This window comes from Falco biarmicus, chromosome 1 (genome assembly GCF_023638135.1).
Source record: "Falco biarmicus isolate bFalBia1 chromosome 1, bFalBia1.pri, whole genome shotgun sequence".
Taxonomy (NCBI): Eukaryota; Metazoa; Chordata; class Aves; order Falconiformes; family Falconidae; genus Falco; species Falco biarmicus.
Window position 1 is genome coordinate 15116950 of NC_079288.1, and position 22616 is coordinate 15139565.

Here is a 22616-nt window from a genome sequence, read left to right on the forward strand (position 1 = left end):
ACATAAAAGCTTTTATTTCTTTATGTAAAGATGTTTGTACTACCTACAGTCGTAAATCTAAGAATAATTTAGCGTCATACAGCTGGACAGACTTCAGCTCCTGAGGTAGATTCCCTGTTGCTGTATGCGTCTTTCATCCATTGTTTTTTGTACTAGGATGTAATACACCGGTAACACACTTCTCCAGAGCAACTAAAAAGTATGCAGCTATAAAACCTTTGGGCTCTGCACTGTAACTGGATTGTAAATATGTAACCCATTAAGAAAACAGTGTTAAAATATTTTTATTTACACCACACTTTGATATCAAATATTCCCCACCACTCCATATAAACATTTGTTTCTAAGAGATCAGAGGTTTACAATCAGAAGATCTTTACACTACACAATGAATCAAAACACTGAAGTGCATGCCACAGAGACACTAGCCTTCCATGATTTCCCAAAGAATACTCATCTCAAATGTATAAGTATTAATACAAGGGTGGGGGCTTCTGTGTGATGGGGGGTCTTTTTTGCTTCTTGCAGAGAAAATGGAGGAGGGAGACAGCTGAGAAAACCACGCTTTTTTAAAAAAATTTAAATATGTCAACTATAGGAAATTGCTTAACTGGAATGTGGCAACTTGCCACATTCTCTGAAATTGTCTTTAAAAACAGCAAAACAGCTTTATTTTAACAAGCTGCTATCAGATTGCATTTGGGGATTGTCAGAAAGAACAAAATGCACTAAAACCTGCTCTGTTCAAAATGCTTTGAACCTATAAAGCAAGCTTCCTTATTTCAGATTTTAAGAAGAAAAAAGGAAAACTTCGGTACATTCTGCCATGCAGTGGGTATCAGAGGTTTTCAGTTTGCTCACCAATTTTAGCACTCTGGAAGCATTCTCTGTGTACAATGCACTGAGGCACGAAATACAGGAACGAAAAATCTGTGCAAGCGTAACTGAGATTCAGCTGCCAAGTAGAAAGCAGGTCATCCACAGCAGCTCAGCTCTAGAAAAAGACTCCTAAAACAATTAAAAAAATAAAATTGAGCCAATGGATTGTATGAGTTTTCTTCATCTTTCCTCTAGGGCTGTGTATGTCATTAGTAACTGGGAATCACACAGAGTTTGCTTCCCTGGTCAGCTCTCTTTCCTTCTTGGAAAACAAACATGTAAACCCACACAGCTTATCTTTCCAATTCCCTCTCTTTCTGCAGTCCCATGTGTCCTCAGGTTAGCCTTTCTGCTGTCTCAGAATCAGAAGCATTACAGTCCCAGGCAAACTTCTGTGAAGTATAGTTGACTTACAAGTGGGATGACAACGTAAGGGAACAGACTGCCTAGCCCATGAGAGTCTAAGACATGCCTCCCACCAGGCAAGTATCCCCAAACCAACTCTCATGCAACACGATGAGTAAGCACATCTCAAAATTAGCCTACAGGACCATGAGCACAGAAATTTCAATTGTGCTTGAGGTATCCTCAGCTGAAGAATCACTTCTCCAAAACACTCCTGATTTCCTAATGTAGAAGTACTACACTCCTAGTGTATTCACTTAACCCTACTGCTTGCAGAAGGCTAAAGATTCATGAAATTTAACAGATAGAGAAATTTACTTCTATGCAATTAGGAACAAAGGAGAACAGCATTCTGTATAGCCAATCACCAAAAACCACTGGAGGGACTTCCCTGCAGTGGATTACCGCTAGGAAATCCTCTCTGAAACCCCAAGACCATCCCACTAAAGGAGTCAGCGTTACTGTAATGAGAATGAAAGCCTAGTTGAAGAAATTTGGGTTTAACATGAGATGTAGGAAAATGCTGTGAAGCAGAATGGTGTTGCATACAGGCTTTATTTATTGCCTTTTTCCTGATTTTGTTTTGAAGTTACTGAGGTGAGCTACGTGTTTTAACTCTGCTATAGAACTGCTGCTCAGTTGCCGGGTTTCTTTTACTGTGTGTTGAATGAGGTTTTGTACTGGACTAGTTCTCCTTCCTTCCTGCTCCCCCTGTTATTCTGCAGGGACATGAGCAGAAAGAGTGAGGCAACAGGAAGAGTAGGAGTTGCCTCTACAAAGACAAAGCAGGATGTCACCTCTGTTCCTTAAATACAGCACAAATGGTCGGACCATGATACCCAAGCTGGTGTCTCCCTTAAGGAAAGACTACACCAAGGACCAAAGTGAAGCTGTTAGTCTTGGGTTAGAAACTGTGAATTTAATGAATAGTGCTTTGTAGGAGGAACTTAATAATTAACTGCAAAGTTTTAAATTAGTGAGTATTCCGATGGACTCTTGCCGAACAAAGCTCAAACACTCTAGTATTCAGTGGAGCCTCAACGCTGCTAAACTTTCATCTTACAAAGTATTGGTGCTGCTCCTACCAGAGAGCATCCAGCTCCTGCAGCCTTGGTGCTCTGCTGGCATAGGACAGAGTGTCTGGAAACCCGTGTGACCTGTTTCTCCAGCTCAGAGGCTACCCTTCTCCACTCAGGCTGTACTGCCCTATTAAACTTTGCCTTTGAATTTAACAGCCTCTCACACTGGTTTGTTTCCATGAGCTGTATGACCCCCTGTTTCCCAGGGCAGCATACAGATTACTAGCTGGAACAAGGCAATGAGAATGAATTGCCATAGGTAGTTTCATCTCCAAATACAGATACTGAGCTGTAAAAAGTGTCTCTTCAGCCTCAAATGTATAAAACTGCTGTATTAGCATTCAGCAAAGTACAGATGAGGAAAGCTTTACTGCTAGTAGCCAAGCACCCTTACTCACTTGGTGCTGGCTATGGTTATAACCAGCTTACTGTTGCTGGGACTGTACAAACACCAAAGATGGTACCCCAATGCTAGAGGTTGATACTTTGAGGGTAGTGATTCACCTAGCTCAACTTGTTTAATCTCCAGTCTAGGACACCACGCCAACAAATTCTGAACCTGCCTGCCTTCAAAGCCAGGGCCTTGGGTGATCTTGTCTGTGAAGGATTTCTAGTAGTAGCCTAGATAGTAAGAAAGAAAAGCATTGCAGTTAAGATGACTAGCTCAATTAGTGGTAGCCAGGATGACTGAGCTCTAGAGTAGCTACACCCACATACCACAACAGGGTTGTGACAGCAGGTGTAATTGCTCAGGCCATTAAAGGCAGAATAGCCACATCTGCTAGGGCCACTGAAGTCTGACCCCCAACCCAGCAAGGTAATTCTGCATGTTTTATTCAGCTATGCCCTAGCTCAGAAGTTCAAACACATACTGAGGCACAGCTAAGAACTGTACTCAATACATCTCTCAACATAAAAAAGGGACACTTCCACTGCTGGTTTAGAGCTTAGTCCTCCTTGTATATCTCTTCTACTGGAAGGGACCTTACTGGATGGATGACTGTTGAACCAGCTTCTTGCAGTGCTTCAACTCTAGCTTGCTTTTCCTGTTTAGCTGAAACACTTGTGTATGAAGCTAAGTAAAACTGACTTACAGCTTGTTTATGCTTTCAAAGGGTATATGTTCTGTGCTGGAAATAAGTACCTCTAACTAGACTGACTCTGTACTACAATAATAACTGGAAATGAACTCTGGACCATCGGTTCCCAGCCACTCTGTGTTAGATCATGTTGCATAAATAATAGCCAAGTCTGGGGGAGGGGAACACTCTTTATGTGACATGGAGCAATGTGCCTTCTGCTGCAAAGACAAATACTCTCCTAGCAGCTGCACAAAGCTTCAGACCAGTGATGAGATATATGTGTATATATATATATATGAAACCAACAAACACAGCAATGGGAGGAGGGGTGTGGAATAAACTTTTGGGTTACACAACAGCTAAAAGGGACCAGGCTATAAAGCTAACTACTAAATAGTTTTACTTGAGTTTGAACCTTGAGACTAGCAGATAACCTGTCAGGAGTGTGCTTCAGATATCCAAGCCAGATAAGCAATGCAGAGGCTCCATTTGTCTCATAACCATGCCACCTGTAATAGCCACTCCAACGCCAGAATTACAATGCAATAAAAGTCCAGTTAAGTCCCTGCTTATCCCAACTTCACATTGTCCTGTCTCCCAAATACTAAATAACATTAGGACTGCAAGCACTTTCTCTGAAGTGTGTCTGCCCTAGCTACTTGCCAGGAGAGGTGAGAAAAACTGGCGAGTAGGAATGCTCTCACGAACAAGTGGACTGCTTTCAGTTCCTTTCAATCAAGACTACAACGTGCTCCGCTTTCACTTACAAACATTAAAAAACTCCCTTCTTACCTTTGGTCATTCTGGAGAATGAGGAATGATAAAACAGCATGGGTTGAATATAGGCATTCCTCGCTTTTATTGCAGGAGGGGAACTGTAGAGCACGTAACTTCTCACCCCAATTGCTCATTCTGAGGAGCCTTTCAAAACATGCTGACACATCCAGTATATCTACACAATAACATTGTAAATTAGACTTTTCCTTCACAAAAGGCTCATGACAAATTATGATCTCCAATGAGATACAATGACCTGCTAAATTGTCTATTGGTCTCTTGGGGTGGGGAGGGTGGGGGCGAGGGTGTCCAGGACCTCCCTGACCATCATTTCCTGAAGTCCTGAAGTCAAACATCTGCACTTATCCACTGAACGAATGCGTGGCTTGGATAACGGTAGTCACTTTCCTACATGCTATTCTCAATTCCTAACTATACGAATAGTTCATTATCAGCTTCAGAAAAAGGTTCAAGCTCTTAAAAATGCAGAGAATTACCTCAAGAGCAATTGGACTTTAAAGCATTCCTGTAAGAGATTTTAAAGCTAGATGTGAACAAATGAAATCTTTATACTGTGAATATTATTTAGGTCATAGGTAGCAGTGGTTGCGCATTATGGGGCATGGATAAGAGCATCAAGCAAGAAATTTCTTGCCACATACACGGCTCAAAAGGAAAAAATACAAATAAGAGTTGGTTTTGGATGTTATTAGGGGATGAATAAGTTGGAGGAGCAAAGCTGAAATACAAAGAGAAGAACAAGAAAGAAGACAACAGAAGAGGGTCGAGAGCAAGACACAGGCATTGAAAGGTGAAATAGCTCTGATGGTCTGCTATCATTGTCAAGGTATTATGCTCATGTACTGTGGTATTGGCCCTGTATGTGATGTGAGAAAAGTAAGTCAGAAACCCTTGTCACATGGTCTTGTAATCCTGGTAACAGTTCTTTGTCCTTGTGCAGTGGTGTGGAGAAGTAGCAAGCTGCAACTTTTGATCTGGAAGCATCGACCTTTTGAGGGCAGGACGTTTTTTGTATAAAAAATGTTTTTTATAGGTGGGAGACCAGCAATGGCAGAATAGCTGGTAACAGGACTGACAATCATTATATTCCCCTTTAAGCCCTGTTTTAAATATTGTGCAAGACAACTACATCAAATTTTGTAATCGGTTGTGCAACTACAAAACCTAGACAATTTCTGCATCAACTTTTATAGATCAGATGCTCAGGGTAAGTCAACTGAGGATTTGTTTCTTTAAAAAGCTTATGGGAGAAATAAACTCAGGGTTAAGTCATCAGCCTGATGCCAGATATGGCCTTCTATAGTGTATCAAATATCCTTTCTCCATACATTCAGTTGAGCTTTGTGCTTCAAAATGAAGGCATGTTACTGTCCTCTATTCTGGATCAGATCGCAAAGCTTCAGCTGAGCTGTATTCCCCTGTCTCAGCACTATGAATCCATCAAGTGAAGCAAAGTGTCAAGAACCTGCAAAACTATTCTTTTAAATCCTACACTGAAGGAATTTGACAGAAGCAAGACAGACAAACTCATCTTCAGAAGTACTTAGTAATTTTTGATAATGAATGGAACCAAAGTTGCATCTATAGCCTGCACACTAAGTGTTAAAAACACACCCAAGCTTATGCTCATTGTAAATACCAAATAAGCATAATAAATACCTGGAAAGTTTCCATAGGTGACAGTTCTGTAACACTGATTATATATATCTTCAAACTGCATTTTACTTCAGAGGCTATGTAAACAATGAATGGAAGACGGTTATTGCTATAAACTTACTGGTACACCTGGGTGGAGGCAGGCTGGTATCCTCCCATGCTCGGGCTTTCTCACAAAGAATGTGAGCTGCACTAGAAAAGAGTAATGTTGCTGAAACAAGCGTTCAACAAGATGAAAGAAGAAGGGATTTCTTAAAGCTGTAAAATTTTCACCACCTTAAGGGACAGGTGAAATAAAGCAGCGTACAAATCCTTCTGCATTCTAAAAATACCCACTTTCTCAGTTTATTAGCCTTTGCTATCTGAGCGTCGTTTTTTACTACCTTGTCCATTCAAAAAATAAACTTTACATCAGACCAAGTCTGAAGACAGTACATCAGCACTTCTGTTTAAATAGCTGGAGCTTCCAGTGGGGGTCAAGGCCATACTGCTTAAGGTATTCAACCTTGAAAGGCACTTATAAAAGAACTGAGCCAGCAGAGACTAAGGCTAAATTCAGCTCCTACCCTAGTTTTAAACAGCTTCAACTGCTTTGTTTTCAGCACAGTCACATTCAGTTTCTACTATTTTAAAGGAAAGTGGGCTCACATAACCAGACATTCGTCTAATGTCAACTAGATAACTCCAAGGAACACAAACAGGGTCCTAAGTTAAAGCCAGCTGTTCTCTTTGCTGCAGATATGTCACTTACATGATACCTTTAGCAGACCAAGTGTTCCATCAAGTGATACGGCTGTAAATAATTTACCAGCAACCCCATAACACTCGATTAAAACCTAGGGAAAGAAGATCTAATTAAATTGTCTCTGAAAGAACAGATAATGATATGACAACTGTGTAAGGGGCAGATGGCAAGTAGAAGCTCATCAGAACATGACAAAATAATTTAGAAGTACTACCTTTATCTGTATAGAGTTGTGACCTCAACCTGTCTGATGATGGCTGTTCTGGAGGTCATTCCTTCGGGCACCTGAATTGACAAGAGGAGTACTGTCTGCCCTTAGAGTGGCATTTGGGCACCTGTAGAGTAAGTCCCTAATCTCTTAGGCAACCAGGTTAGAAAGCATTTAGTGCACCTTTTAGTGATAACCAGCAGACAGCAGGTAAAGTTAGGAACTGCATGAGTCATACAACTGGCAGTCCTTTTTATAAAGGCTGTATGTATAAAAAAGACTGTTGGTAGCAATCAAGCCATTAATGAGTACAGTACTTGTAGCCAAAACTATAAAACTTTGGAAGGCCATTAGTTTAAAAAATGTGTATCTGCTGTACTGTCAAAGGTATGTCTTACAGATTAAATAATAGTTGGAAAATACATCATAGGAACACAGCTACTACCTTGCCACAAATCATACGTGCTTTAAGACAAAGGAACACAGCTCACAGCAGACATTCTCCACGTCTTACAACCTTTGAAGAAGAGGTCTATTTCTTACCTCACACCTAAGAAGAGACACATACATAAACATAACATCACAGAGTTCAGTATAAACCTACAGTAACCCCAAAGTTCAAATGCATTATCATCCAGTTCAAGGTTTTGCCTGGAACTTAAGAACTTACTGAAGAAAATACAGAGACTTTTGTACTCTGTAGAACGAAGTACCATTCACAAGAAGGGCACGAACCACGTGCATGCTGCTTTAACGCTACCGTCTGTTTCTAGTAAGGCAGACCCAAAAAATAAGCCATTTCTTTTCCATCAGCTGAAGGGCAGCCCAGGGTAGAATCAAGGTTCATCTCAAAGATGTGCCTCTCATTCTCATGCCTGAAAGATATTCACTTCTTAGGTCTCTCAGCTGCCATTAAAGAGGGGTGATGTTATAATCTTAATAAATGTAGACTGTAGCATGTTTTAGACTATTGCAATAGACTATTGCAAACTGCACTACTGATATGTCACAATGCAGGCCCTAAATCGTATTCTACATATAGGTCAAACTTGGACAGCCAGGCAGCAGCAGACATACTGTGGAGTTTCAGAAGAGACAAATGCCTTGGCCTAGAAGCCATGCTTATTTCTGTCTATGAAACTGATACACATGTCCAGGTTGGGTCCCTGTCACTGGGCACAGTAAAACTGAGCTGATTTTTTGAGCAGCAGCACAAAGTTAGGGTAGACATAGGGATCAAGCTGAGTGCAGAAAGCTGAGTGGAAACTGCTTCGATATAATCCTCAATACTTTTTAAAAAGCTAGCAATGCTGATGCCTGGAAGAATAGCTCTTGCCCATATAAGCCCATATTAGAGGATGCAATACCCAAAATAAAATCATCCCTTCCTCATACAGAGTTCATGCCAGCTCTCAGCCACAAATACATATTTATAGCCCAATTTGCCAGCACCTGGACACAGGTTTCTTTAGAGGGATATACCCTGCTAACTACCTTCCCCATTCCCCAACAGCAAAGGCATAAACAAAAATGGAAATGAAAGCAACATTGAAAGATACTAATATCAAAACTTGGCAGGTACACAACCACACCATTTCTACAGGTCTGGAAGACAGTCCTTCAAGTGGGCAATAGTCATTAAGGGAAAAGATTTTTTTCCAGTCATTCACTTGGGAATAAGCTGTTGCACACACAGCTACAATAGCAGGGGCAGTGCGATCCCCAAATTACCAGAGACCAAACAGGAAATGCATCTTGTTTTGGGGTCATACCCTTAGCTAAACAAACTGAGTCCTATTTCACATGAATCTACATTAAATTCTTACATGATAAGGATCTGAACCCTTCTGAATGACAGTGTGTGTTGTGTCACCAGTGTGATGGGTGAAAGAGGGGTGGGTGCTCTGATAGTATTGTCATTGTTCTCATTTTACAAAAAAAATCTTCCCGTACCCCAGCAATTGCCCAAGTGACTTGGAAAGCTCATGAGAACTGAGGCATCCCTCCTGAGCAGAGACACTAACCACTGGATCAGCCTGCCTCCTTCTGCCCATCTCTCACTCAGCCTTAGATTGTAAACTATGAAAGGTCTCCCCACTGTTTTGCAACCTCAGAAGATGACAAAGAACAGTAACTCTTCCACCAGTTGCAGAAATGAAGGTTCAGACTAGTCTCTGAGCTTGTCTATCCCAGTTGGAGTAAGAGAATCTACTGCTCAGAGACAGGCTTTCAAAGTAATTAAACCTGATTCTGGTGCAGCTACATGAGATCAAAGCAAAACTATGCCATGTTATCCACACTTATCTCACAGAAGCTGCAACCTATTTTGTTGGGGACTGGGTACATGCCAGTTTTTTAAGGGGGAAATTGTTAAACTATCTCATAGTTTGAAAATAAACACTGCAAAACTCAACCCTCTCCTTGGTGGTGCTCACAACAGCTGCTGTGCAGGTTACCTTGTAAAGTACCTTTCCCAGAATGCCCATCATTTAAGGACAGGAAGGTCATGCACTTTAGAAAGTCTTATCCTTAAGACAACTCAACAACCATCTGCACAGCAGCATGGAAACCATACTACACTCTCCTGTGAACAGAGGCACTTTGGACTACTTAATATGCCAATACTGCAAGAAGAGGTGGTACCAGGACTTCTTAGAAGAAAAACACAGTAATTTTTCCCAAAGAAATGAGCCTTTCTTACTGAAAAATTGCAAAATCCCTCATCCACCAGGGTGGCTCTCCAATTGTCCTCTGCCTTAAAGTTTGAGGCCAGATAAATCTCAGAGCCACAGCTACTTGCATTAAGGGGCTAAAGGCTCAGCAATTAGAAGAACTCAAAAGAATACTAGAAATGTGGAGACTTGCAGTGCTTACTGTTACTGTTCCCACACCACTGAGGCTTTGTCAGGAAAGCTGATGAAGACCATGCTGCTAACCAACCCTGCAGAATACAGTTTGAATGTGGAGACTTTATTCTTTGCAGTATATATGGGCCATGCCTGGTATGGAAGAGACCTCTCACATCAGGCTCCCCTTGTCAGGAATGCAGGAAGACATAAAAGGCTGAGCCAGCCTATTTATGTAGGGGATCCATGAGGACTGAAAGGGAGAGGCAGGGATCAGACCATGCATTTCCTCACGTGCTTCCCTCCCCCACCCCCGCACCTTGGTTTTACAGCTGCAGGAAGGATCAAGCCAGAACTGTGCAAAATTGCTGAGTCATCGCTGTGGGGCCTCAGAGAGGCTGTCCGCAATGCTTAAGCCAGAGGACAAAGCCATAAGGCAGAAAGCTGAGCAGCTGGAAAGACACTGCAGGGTAGAGGCAGTCAAGGGATACGATGCACCCACTGCAGGTACAGGCAGGATTCACTAGGCTGAAGGTACAGTGTAGAGCCCTGCCTAGGGAAGATTAAGAATCAGAAACATTTTGCATTAAGAGAACTGGAAAGAGGATCCAGGTTAAGCCTAGTAGGTCTTAGCTAGTCCTGGCTAAGTCAGCTAAGAGCAGCGCTGCATCACCACTGCATTGCTGCTGTACTAATTTCTCACTCAAATGAAAGAATAGACGCTACTACCTTCAATTTGAAATCTTACATTGTGAGGTGTCCATTAACTTCAAAGCTCTTCACCTCAGACCACAAACTAGTTATTCCTGGTAACTGAGGCAATTCGAATTAGACAGTAGAAAAAAAAATAAAGAACACATCAGTGGCTGTGGAACATGCCTTGGCAACAGAATGGTGGTGTAGATGTAGAGCTACAAAGATGATGAGGGTACTGCAGCATCTCCCATATGAGGAAAGGCTGAGAGGGCTGGGCCTGTTTAGCCTGAAAAACAGAAGGCTGAGAGGGGATCTCATCAACGTCTACAAATACCCTAAGGGCAAGTGTCAGGAGGATGGGGCCAGGCTCTTTTCAGCAGTGCCCAGCAACAGGACAAGGGGCAACGGGCACAAATTGAAACATTAAGTTCCAACTCAATATGAGGAAGAAATTCTTTACCTTTAGGGTGACAGAGCACTGGAACAGGCTGCCCAGAGACGCTGTGGATTCTCCTTCTCTGGAGACATCCAAAACCCACCTGGATGTGACTCTGCAGCCTGCTCTAGAAGGATCTGCTTTAGCGGAGGAGTTGGACTAGATGATCTCCAGAGGTCCCTTCCAACCCCAACCATTCTGTGATTTAGTTTCCGTAAGAATCAAAAACTAAGTACTAGTGTCACCCTAGCAGAAGTATTGAGCTAGCTCTTGCTAAGTCAGCTACACCTCTGGTTACAGATCGTCAGATGCTAACTGATATGGCCCATTTGTTAGATGCAAATATGTAATTGCCATTACAGAAGAGCATTCAACATCATTACAAAAAACATCTTCCCCAAAAGTAGGATTGTATTTTCTACAAATGTGGTCTCAGCACAAATGCCAGTGTTCCAGTACAGTAGGTGAAGACCTGGACTTACAGCAGCTCTCCTTTCTCCCTCCAAACTTCAGTTTCCACAGACTCCACTCAAGTCATGAGCCACAACTGCAAATGGCCCAGGAATTTAGGGTGTGCTTAGAGGTGTCCCACAAAAACTCTGCCTCATTATACCCATACGAAATACTACCAATACAACAGTGCTTAAATCTGGCCTGTACCAGTCAGTTACTGGTTCTGCAAATACTACACTTGACCCACAAAACAAGACCAAACCAGTTTTAACAGACAAAATACCCTGGCTTAATACAAATGGCATTGACAAGCCCTTTGATACCTGCTCTGGGCTCTCTCCCAGCTCAGTTGTGTGAACAAATGTTAAGTCTTCAGTGTCTGTACTCACCTTGCCTTACTTCAACACTACGACCTCCTTCCCCTTCCAGAGCGCTTACAGACATCCTTGTCTTTCAAACGAAAAAGAAAAAACACCTTTCTTTTTCCAAAGGGAGCAGGTTGAAGGCCTAAGCAAGTCTCCCCAAATGTATCAATCTCCTGATAACAGTATCTGTGTATTTTAGTCTGTTGTTTCCTTAAGGGAGAACAGAAAAGGGCATAGCTTCCAGAATTCATTAAAATAAAGAGGAAAAAAAATACTTCATCTGATATGCACTAAGAGAGTTTGATATTACTAGCTGATGCCACTGTATAAATACTACTGTATACACATTTATGTCAAAGTATTCTGTTAAGGGAAGGTTGCTGACTCAGCAAAAGGTCTTAATCTTTTGATCTGTCATATAAGGGACAAAAGGTCTAAGCTTCTGAATTACCAAACTCTAATTTAGTGTTTAGCTATACGTTAATCAAATCTGTGCGCAAAGTTTAGGCCAAGCTGACTCTCAAGTTAGCAAATACAGTATCATAGCTGGTGCTGGTCTGAGGCACTCTGAATTCTCTCTATAGAAATTGTGGGAGAGTTAAAGTTAGAAGTCTTCAAAAGAAATGTTTTACTTCGTGGAAAGTTTCAGTTTTGGTCAGAAAGACAAAAGGCCCTTAAACTGAAATGTTTTTCTTGGCAGATGAAGAACAGTTTTTAAGAGGGAGACATCTAAAAAAGTCAGGAAGCTTTAAACAACAAAATTTTACTACTTCTGCTGATTTCAGCGGAGCTATGCAACTGTATCCTAAAGCAGGATTTAGTCCTCTAGCTTACTTTAAAGGTAAAAAGAAGAAAACACTGCTCTGGAACCTGAAAACTGTTGCCAGAAAATTCTCCAGGCTTTAAAGATGGGTAGGGAAACATATGTGGAGAGGTTCTCCTAGAGCACTAGAGACAGCCTAAGAGGCACCAACACATCTTCCAGTTAACTATACTTACTGACAGATCCACTTACCCCCCCTAATATCTTTCAGTGGCGATGCCTGGTTGAAGTTCTCAATCCATGAAATGTATTATTTCTTCTTTCCAGTTTATTCAGCATCATTAATAACTAAAAATAAAACCTCACACTGGAATCTGCAAGTCTTAACAATAGCCCACACAACAGCAGCAATGAGAAGCTCAAAACTTCCTTTCTAAATTTAGGTTGCTTCAAACAGAAGTGAAAGTTCTTTGATAAATCAACAAACCCATGTTTTAGAAGCACGTGAGGAGAGTAGAACTAGGCAGGAAATTCCTGCCGTGTTAAACTTACTTGCAAAAGACTTCTCAATATTTTCAGGGACCCAGACCTGAGGCTCCTGGCTGCATTCTGAAAACTGTGGTCAATTACCTGTTTTGGCAGCATCAGGTCAGAGCAGGTCAGAACCTGGATGTGCTGCAACCCAGTAAGATGCCTCAGGGTCATGTTAATTACTGCTCTAAAGTTGATCTCACAGCTTCTGCTATTAGAGCTCTTCCATTTGGAATAACTAATAGTCATCATATCAGAGGCACTCTGTAGCCCCTGATCAAAGCATGATTCCTTATTGTACTGATGAAGTGTCCTGCAATTATTCTCTGCTTCCCCAAGATGCACACAGTATGAATTAGATTTTCTCTCTAGGCAGAAGAGGAATGACAGACACCTGCCCTCTGTTCACTTCAGAATACATTCCTGAGAGAAAAAGACAGCTATATTTTAACTTAAAGCCAAATTTAAAAGTACTAAAAGTAAGATGGAAGCAGTGGATCCAATTCTGCCTACAGAATCCTGAAAGCAGACAGGGAATAGCTAACGAGCATGAAGCAGCTGCCTTGCAACTGTTCTCAGAGTTACACCAGCAAATACCCAGGAAGGTTCTGCAGAGGTCGTCTGAAATTCCATTTACACTAACATTAAAAGAATAACTACTGTTCAACTACCTTGTAGGCAGTCACTGCCCTAATTCAAGGCAAGTCAGCATTTCCTTGTAGCCACATGCAAACATGGCGTAGCCCCAGTGGTGAGTCTCAGCATACATGGAATTAGTCCTTTAAAACATAAGAGTATCGAGATAAATTCTCCCTACAGAGATTTAAAACTAGGACATCCTGGTCAGTGGCTTGTTTAGCAGTGTTATGGGCCAAGGCATCCTTTCCCTCTGTCTGAGGGGAGGGTTCACAAGACAACACACTCACAGAATGACAAGGAGTCACCTATCTTATTCTTAGACAGAGGATGCCATGGCCCTGCAATGGGGTTCAGCCACAGCCCTCGACACTATGCCTCCAACCACCTCCCCAAGGATAATCAGAAGAAACACATGAAACTCCTTGTTTTCTCCCTTTAGGAAAATCACTGCTAAAGAAAAAAAAAAAAAAAAAAACCACCACAACAGGAAGCTGTGTCTTTTTTTCCTCTCATTCAGTAAAGCATGGAAAGTGCATTTGAGTCACAGCCATCTAAGCACACATTCTGCATGCACCATCTGTTACACCCCCCTTCCCTGAATCACTTTTGGCTGACCAAAAGTGTTGCTAGTCAAGCTACAAAATTCACAGCCCATACTTAGGTGGGGGGAGTTCTATTGAGAAGCTGGCTGCTTTTACCTGTCCTTGTGGCATTACTTCTTAGGAAACAAGTAATTTTAGGTATTTTGAATGATAACCTGAGTAACACCTGAAAAGGTTTAGAGCCAAAGCAAGCAAATATTCTAACTTTGAGTTCTGTTTTAGTCTTTTCCACACTAACACTAATAACTTTACGCTATCATGTGCTTTGCCCACTATGCCAAACATCACAACCCCTCTGCTAGGCTAAACTTGCACACTTCTGCAGCTAGCTGCAAGCTATTTCAATCTACTATTTCTTCCCCACACACACCTTTTTTTTTTTTAATTAAAAAAAATCACTCACTTCTTGGAAGCAAAAACGCTAGCCAGCTCCTCATCTCCTGTGCACCTGCACAACCATATTGATTTCAGGATCAATTTAAAGCATCACTGTATAGGCCATGTTGCGAGTTGAACAGTCCTGAGCTCAGGTGCCTAAGTCCAATGAGATTTGCATCTTCCACCTACAGACAGCTCAAACAGCTCAGACTTAAGATACATGCGCTGCGCTTAGAGAAAGATGAACAAAAGACATCTACTATCAGACTGGGCTACGATACACACATGCCCAGAGAGATTAGGGCCTAAGATAAGGTTTGAGTTTCCACCTCAGAAATGCTCAAGGATGCAGTCTAAGCAGCTCATGCAAAAAGCAGGTTTACAGCACAGACAGCGAGCTCAGCCACAGAACTGACAACTGTCTACTAGCACAGGTTCAAGCGAACACTACAGCTGCACCAGTGATTGCTTCACGTTCCTTGGAGCACGTACAGAGGGAGTACAGCTGGGCTGGGACATGCCTCTGGGATCTCCAGGTGGCACAGGAGCTCTGTGCAGCTCTGGCATAAGGCAAAAGACATATCTGATCACCTGTACACTCTGCTGGTTCTCAGTTGTTCTCCCACATTATCAGCAATACAGAGTTTCTCTAGTTTAACTTGGGACTGATCCTGTACTAGAGTCTGGGGATGTGGACTACAACCCACCACCTGCCCTCGCTTGAGCTCTGCCAAGAAGGAGTCACTGCAGTCAAAGCCAAGCCAGATTGCCAGACTGTTTCTTAACGATGTTGAGCTAGTCTTTGACTAGGTTCAGACTCCCACCAAGAAGCAGGAGTGCCCAAAACACTTCTATGCACAACTGCTCACAAGTTATGTCTTGGAAGCATTACCCATTTATTTTGTCCAGATTCAAAGAGCCTCTGGTTCCTCTGGTTTGCTAGCCACGGCAACACTGTGCTGCTGGTAGCATCAACTGTGTGGGATTACTCCATGGGAGTGAGAAATGAGCACGGAGGGAAGTCTCCAAGAGATGTCTGAGTCAGTAACTCTGGGTGGTGTCATCTGTGCCTTTCACACAGTAATCCAGCCAATACATTTTCCAACTCTCAAAACAGTGAGAGATAGCTGGGCTTGCTTTCATTACAATTCTTTTAGTACAAAAAACATTTTAAAAAAAAATTGCTACAGGCTAAAAAAAAGGATATGAAATCTTAGCCTTAAACGAAAGGTGAGAATTTCTCTCTGAAGCATCTGAAAGATTACATGGTGGAAATATCATTTTAAGCACAACTATTCCCTAAATAATTTGGTGTGTCACATGGCTTCTTTTGTAAAGTGTTCCTATTTATGAATAAAAACAAGTGATAAATTTGTGTACCACCACACTGACTCATAGCTGTAAATCTGTCACTAGTGTGCAGCTGTAACACTAATCGGGGTTTTCCCTTGTGAAATGCAGTTAATAGCTAGCATTTGAACTTGAGTAGCAGACCAAATTCTGCTCAGGTGCTACCTGTGTAAGCATGGCCACGTCCATGAGTTTAGCTAGATACAGCTGAGGTTCAAGTCAGGCTACTTCACTGATTAGAACAATTTTGAACAAGCAGTAAACATCAGAAATCACATACAGAGACTGAGGCTTGTCTGACACTTCCTGTTAGTGTGTAGGCATGTTTGTACAGAGGTCTCAACTCCAGGATCTGCTGAACTTCTTTATTGGAGTTCAGTTGCTGAAAAACGTCTCCAAGCTGACTCTGTATTAGGATGAGTAGGAATAATTTTGTTTTAACACAATCCAGTAACCACACAACCAGTCTTAGAGAGGCAAAGGCAGCACAAAGCCTTACTCTGATACTTTTCTGGCTTCCCAATCAGTGCATCGTAGAATCCAACCCAAGGCTATAAGTACATACAGACCTTGACAGAAAAGTGAAGAGAATCCCTTGTCTTATCTTCGTCTTGATAACTACTCATCAGAGCTTGTCCTGGAAACTCCAGGTAAGTTAAAACACTGCTGCTCACTTTTTGTGTAAACATTTACGCAAAATCAAATGTAGGAGATGAGATAAATTCCATTATGACGTGCAAATTCTGATCATGTATGAAGAAACATTGTCACAAAGGAAAGATGAAGTCTACAGGCTTTATAATAATATATGGTTCTGACTCCTTCAAAGTCAAACAGAATCCCTGTTAAAGCCTATCTTATACAAACAAGCACACAAATTTAAGAAAAAAAGAGAGTCCTACAAAAAAGGATGACAACTTTAAGAAAAAGCAACCGCGTTGCATATATGCAAGAAGTAAGATGAAGTAAGAGACTTTGTTCTCTTACATAAGACCTACTGAAAAGGAAGTCTTCTCAGCTGAACAAGGCTCATAAACATGTGGCTACAGGTTGCAGTTTGGCTTGAAAAATTCATTACTCCCACTACTTCCAATTTACAAACATTTCTTTTCCTTTCCTTATGTGTATCACATGCCCAACTTCCAGTCTGCAAGTCTGGACAATTAGAATTCCTCTTCCTCTCCTCTCATGCGTCTCCCCATTTTCAAAGCATTTGTTTCTGCTTAGAGATTGCTTGGTAAGAGATAAGCCTTTTCTGGCCAAATTGACAAATGAATCAAGATAACGTTAAAGCAAGTTCAAACATATTTAATCCACAGGTATCATTCAGCCAATATGAAAGACTGATTTGTGGAGTAGTAGACTTATTTGTGACGCAGCACAGATGGTGTCAGGCTTTCTGATCTGGTGTTACATTTCCAGAGGTGCTGAACAGAAGACATTCCTGAGGAAGAAGTCAAAGTGATCTTTGCATATGGGGCCAAAAGCATCTCTATCACAGACACAGTCCACCAGAGAGCAATGAGAACAGTTTCTCTCAAAGAGCAGGCATAGATTTTAGCAATGCATGCTACTGCCCCACCCTGACACTCCCACCATAAACAGTTTGGAGGCAGCTTCCATACCAGAAAAACTGCAGTCTGCTCTTACAATGCAAGAACCAAGGTAGAAAGAAAATACATCTGAACACACTCTAGGTCTCTGTTCAGCCTGGTGCTGCCTCATCTTTGCTGCAGTTAGAAGTGGGAGGGGCAGGGGGGGCACACACATGTCCCACTTCATCCCTCTAATTCCCACACTTCACCAAACCAGCTATGCTGTTTCCAGCAGAAAAGATTGAGAAACCATAGGAACCTTCCCTGCAGCCAGCACACAGGACTATATTCTCCTCCTCATGCCCAAGAAACTGGCTTGGGCTGCAGCGTTAGAAGTTTCATGTGCTTCACTACAGATGTCTAGTCCCATTATCAGCTTCCTAGCCAGAGAAATGAATCCAGAAAGATACTGCTTTTACGAAGAAATACAGATAAAAATAATACACTTCTAACTTTGCAAAACAAATTTAAGAGTCATGCAAGGGATTAGCATAATGACAGAGTTAAAGATGACACGGTTGTTTCTTTCCAAAGATGCTTGGAGCAACACTGGATGCTCACCACACAGCATGACATTTTTTGCTCTCACATATGGGTTAAAAATTACCATTATTTTCCATTTCAGTTTTGTAGTTGACTTGAGAAGTGAGTAAACCTGCTAGGACAGAACTGAAAGCAAGCCATATACCAAAGAAGTGGGTAAAAAGAAAAAAACCTCAAGCACTTATTTGGCAGAGCATAAAAAATTTCAAAAAAGTACAAGACCTAGTGGCATCAGAGAACCTGGTCTGCTAATAACCAAACTAACACAATATACTTTCCACTACAGGGAAACTCCCTGCCCTTCTAAGAAATGGCCTTCCTACATGTGAAACAGGGTCAAGCTCACATAAGACATCTACACTCAACACATTATTTGCAAGCAATTCCCATAGCCCTTCTTTACTCCCCTTCTTTCTGTATTACAGAAAGTTCTCCTTGCACTCATTTGAACTGCCATGAGTGCTTATCTTTACCTGTCAAGATCCCAGTTTGAAATCTTTATCTACCATGTGCTTTATTCTGAGAAGACCTTATACACCAGAGGAATGAGGAAGGACTTAAAGCATTTCAGTAAATTGGGAGGGACATAAGCATGCACTCAAATACCTTTAGTTAAGTTGATGTTCTTGACTTTGAAACATACACACATTATGAATCATGTGGCATACATGACAGCTATCTAAGCTGTGAACAGGCACAGAGGGAAGTGGTGCCAAAAGGACCAAGCTAGCATCTCTAGTGTAAAAAATAACACAAGCATTTAGATGAATTTGCACTGGTGTTCTCAGCTATCGATTCCATTCCCACTACAACTACTTTCAGAAGTTAACTTCAGGGCTGTGCTAACCTTGAGATTAGAAATGGCAACGAGCATGCACTGCTGTCTGACCTGCGCTGGAATAGTTTAGAGCACCACAGCCACCTGACAGCATTCACCCCCATGCACACATGGCCTGAATGGCTGCAGTTCACTGACATAGAAGACTGTGTTCAAGGAGATATCCCTTCACCTGTTAAGTTCACAGTTTTGACACCAAAACTTGACACCACAGAACTTTCCAAGACATATGAGCTATATACAAATAGACACTTCCCTGCCTTTTTCTTCCTTTGAACAAAAAGAAAAAGTGAAATCAATTTCTGACTTAGTATATTGGACTGCTTTCAAATCACACACATGGAACCTCACATTTGGCCTCAGAAGCTACTTCTTCAACTTCCAGAGTCATTCCCTCTGTTCCCAAACTAGTACTTCCCACTTCCAGTTTGCTGCTTTATCTGTCTCATGTTTTATCATTTCCTTGTGGCTTTGCTACACAGTTTACCAGTTATACTGATGCAGCTAAATTTCCGTAACTCTTTTTCCATGAAAAACTTTCTGCACAAAACCAGAAGACACATGTAGATTCCAGTCCAAAGTACAGATGAGACTTGCAGGCCCAGCAACCATATCACTAGTAGCCACGAATCACAATCCACACAGCCATTCTGCAACTTGTCAGGGCCACCCAGCGAATCGCAGCAGGGACTGTAGATCTCCAAGCTTCTAGCTTCTGGTTGAAGTACTGACTCAAGGAGTTGCCTACAGTCTGTGCAGAGCTGCACACCACAGTCAAACCATCAGTAACACTGGCCCTCTGCAATATCGGAGCACTTGTCTCTACTGATGTGATCTGATAAGCAAACGCGTATGACCACACATGCATTTCTGACACATTAACCAAGGCACAGTAATTACACCACGTAATGCCACAGGCAGGGCGCCTGGTACTTGAGGCTATACAGCAGTCCACCACCTTCTGCTGCACCCCGGAAAATTACAGCTTAGGGAACAAAACACAGACCCTCATCTCCTACAGTCTGGTTCTCTGCTCTGCATCTGTAGACAAACCCACTGCAGAATGGCACAGAAAGCTAAGCACAAGATTCAGACTATGCTTGACAACATGTATTTTGGTACAGGCAACAGAACACAGCAAAGGGCACAGAGTCTATACCCATGCCCATAGCTTCACATGTTGGCAGAGATCCAGTACTTGGTTGAATTCCCAGAGAAATCATATACTGGACTGTGCATCAAAGAATTTTTTCAGCTAAGCTTTTTTTCTGATCATAAATTTGGTAATCATCAGTGAATGAGGCACCCATTTGTTTAAGCAGATAAATGCTTAAGAGGAACGCATGCACACACTCGACAACTATCACTAAAACAGCTTTTGTTGCTTTAAGAAGAACCTGAAGATGATAGCAGGCCTTTATCCTTTGTGAATAAAGGTTTCCTTTTAGAACAGGTTCACCAGCAAAATACTGATGATAATTTTCCGAAATGATGCTGATTTATATTGTTTGAGCATTAAAAAGGCCATCAGTAGAGTTGCCAAAAGCCCACACAAATACTGTTTTATAAAGAATAGCCTTCTGAATGCTATTTGGAGGTGGCAGGAGGAAAAAAAATAAAGAAAAAAAAAAGTGCTACAAATTTGCAAGGGAAAAAACCCAAAACAAAACAGAACAAATAAACAAACAAACAAAAAAAAACACAGAAAAGGCAGAGGAAGAATGAATGATAGATTTCCAAGAAGTTGTGCCAAAATCTACCTACCACCTATTGTTTCACAATTTTTTTCCCAACCTTCCTTTCTCGTGTGATGGATCTTGCAGCATATACGTTTGTTGCAGTTACAGTGTTGTAATGTTCTAAAGGCCCCATGCTCTAGCTCCACAGTCTCCAGTATCAGGCTAGAGAAAAGGACCATTACTAGCCTTTACATGAAACTTCTATCAAAGGTGGCAGGGGGGATTTTTAACTCTGCTTAGAGCAACAGTACCTGCACACAAGGTAAAAAGAAATGTTATTGAAGTATCTAAAGGTCAAATGAAGTAAGCAAGAATAAATCTACATTCCCTTTCTAAATACTTACGCAGGCTCATGTACAGATTCAGCCCTCCTTTGAAGGCATTACAACAGCACATGCTTTGTGCTTTAAAGTTTCATATAATCTTTCTAAACAGCAAAACATCTCTCCAACCCAGATGGTGCTGCTGTTTTGTCAGCCACACCAATGGAGTGAAAAGGAGCATCAAATTAGATCAGTGAAACTGAGCCCAGGATAGAGAGACAGGCCTGGAGACGAGGGCAGGAACCATCAGAAGCTAACACCGAAGACCTGAGGGAAAGAGCGAGTCCATCCTGCTTCCCAGGGCGATGTGGTGACCCACGTTCTGCAAGGGAGCCTCGGGTCACCTCTGGTCCCCACCTCACATCGCACCTACCTCCACAGTGACACCAGCCCAGCCGCAGGCCCCAGGGCCGCGCAGTGGCGCGGGGGGCGGCGGAGCGCGACCACATGCAGCTCCCGCTCCCCGCGAAGCCGCCTGAAGCCGGGGGGCGCGCCCGGACGCGGCAGCCACGAGCCGGCCCAGCGGTTCCCCCGCACCTGTCCGCCCCCGCTCGCCCCCCGCCTCTCCCGCGACGCCCTCCGAGCGGCGGGGGGCTAGCTGGGGGACCCTGCCGCGGCCAGCCCGGCCCCACCGCCGGGCCGGGGCGGGGACCGACCCCCTACTGACAGGGCTGCCGCGGCGCTGGGGGCGTCCTTCCCTCCCGCACAACCCGCCCTACCCGGGGGAAAAGGGCGGGAGGGAGAGGGTGCCTCACGGCCCCGGCACCGGGGAGGGCGCGGGGCCCCCGCGCTGAGAGGAAAGGGCTCCGGGGGAAGGGGCAGGCCTCAGCCCCCAGCTGTGAGGAACGGGCACGCCGGGGGGCGGTGGCGGGGCTCCCCTCCGGCCTCGCCGCGGCTGCCGAGCCCCGTACCTCCAGGGTGCGGATCTCCTGCTGGGTGAGGTCGTTGGACGCGGCGCATTTCGTGCGGAGCCCGCGCAGGTTGGAGAGCGAGATGTCGATGAGGTCCTGCAGCAGCCCGCACTGCTGCAGCGTGCTCCGCACGGCCGGCAAGCCCCGCGCCGCCGCGCCCGCCCGGGGCCCCGCGCCGCCGCCGCCCGCCACCGCCTCACCACCGCTCCGCTCCCTCCTCTCCAGCATGCCGGCGGCTCGCAGGGCAGCCGCTCTATCCATTCCTCGGCATCAGGGAGGCCGAGGAGGAGAGGCGGCGGCAGCGGCGAGGGGCGGGGGGGGAGGGCGGGCAGCCGGCGGCTCGCTCCGCCCCGCCTCTCCTCGCCGGGCAATTACCGCGCATTAACTTGCACGCCGGAGAGGCACCGCGGGCGCGGCCGGCCCGCACAGCGCAGCCGGCGGCTGTTCCAGGAGGGGGCGCAGCGGCCGCTCCGCCCCACCGCCCGCCTCAGCCCCTCAGCACCGCCCTCCGCTCCCCTCGGCGCCCGCCTCAGCCCCTCAGCGCCGCCCTTCGCTCCCCTCTGCTCCCCTCGGCGCCGCCATTCGCTCCCCCTCATCACCTGCCTCAGCCCCACCCTCTGCTTCCCTGAGCTCCCGCCTGAGCACCACCCTCTGCTCTCCTCAGGCACTCAGCGCTGCCCCCCACTCCCCTTAGCTCCTCAGTCCCTCAGCTGTGTCCTCAGCTCTCCTCAGCGTTGGCCTCAGTGCCTGCCTCTG

General features: G+C 43.8%; 1 protein-coding gene across 1 annotated transcript in view; it reads right to left on the reverse strand.

Moving 5' to 3' along the window:
* KSR1 (kinase suppressor of ras 1) overlaps positions 1–22271 on the reverse strand; it is a 73723-nt gene extending 51452 nt beyond the window's left edge. Inside the window, exon 1 of the mRNA XM_056326920.1 lies at positions 21861–22271. Coding sequence (XP_056182895.1) covers positions 21861–22121 — 261 coding nt within the window. The 5' untranslated portion in view covers positions 22122–22271. The remainder of the gene's footprint in view (positions 1–21860) is intronic.
* Between the last annotated feature and the right edge of the window lie 345 nt (positions 22272–22616).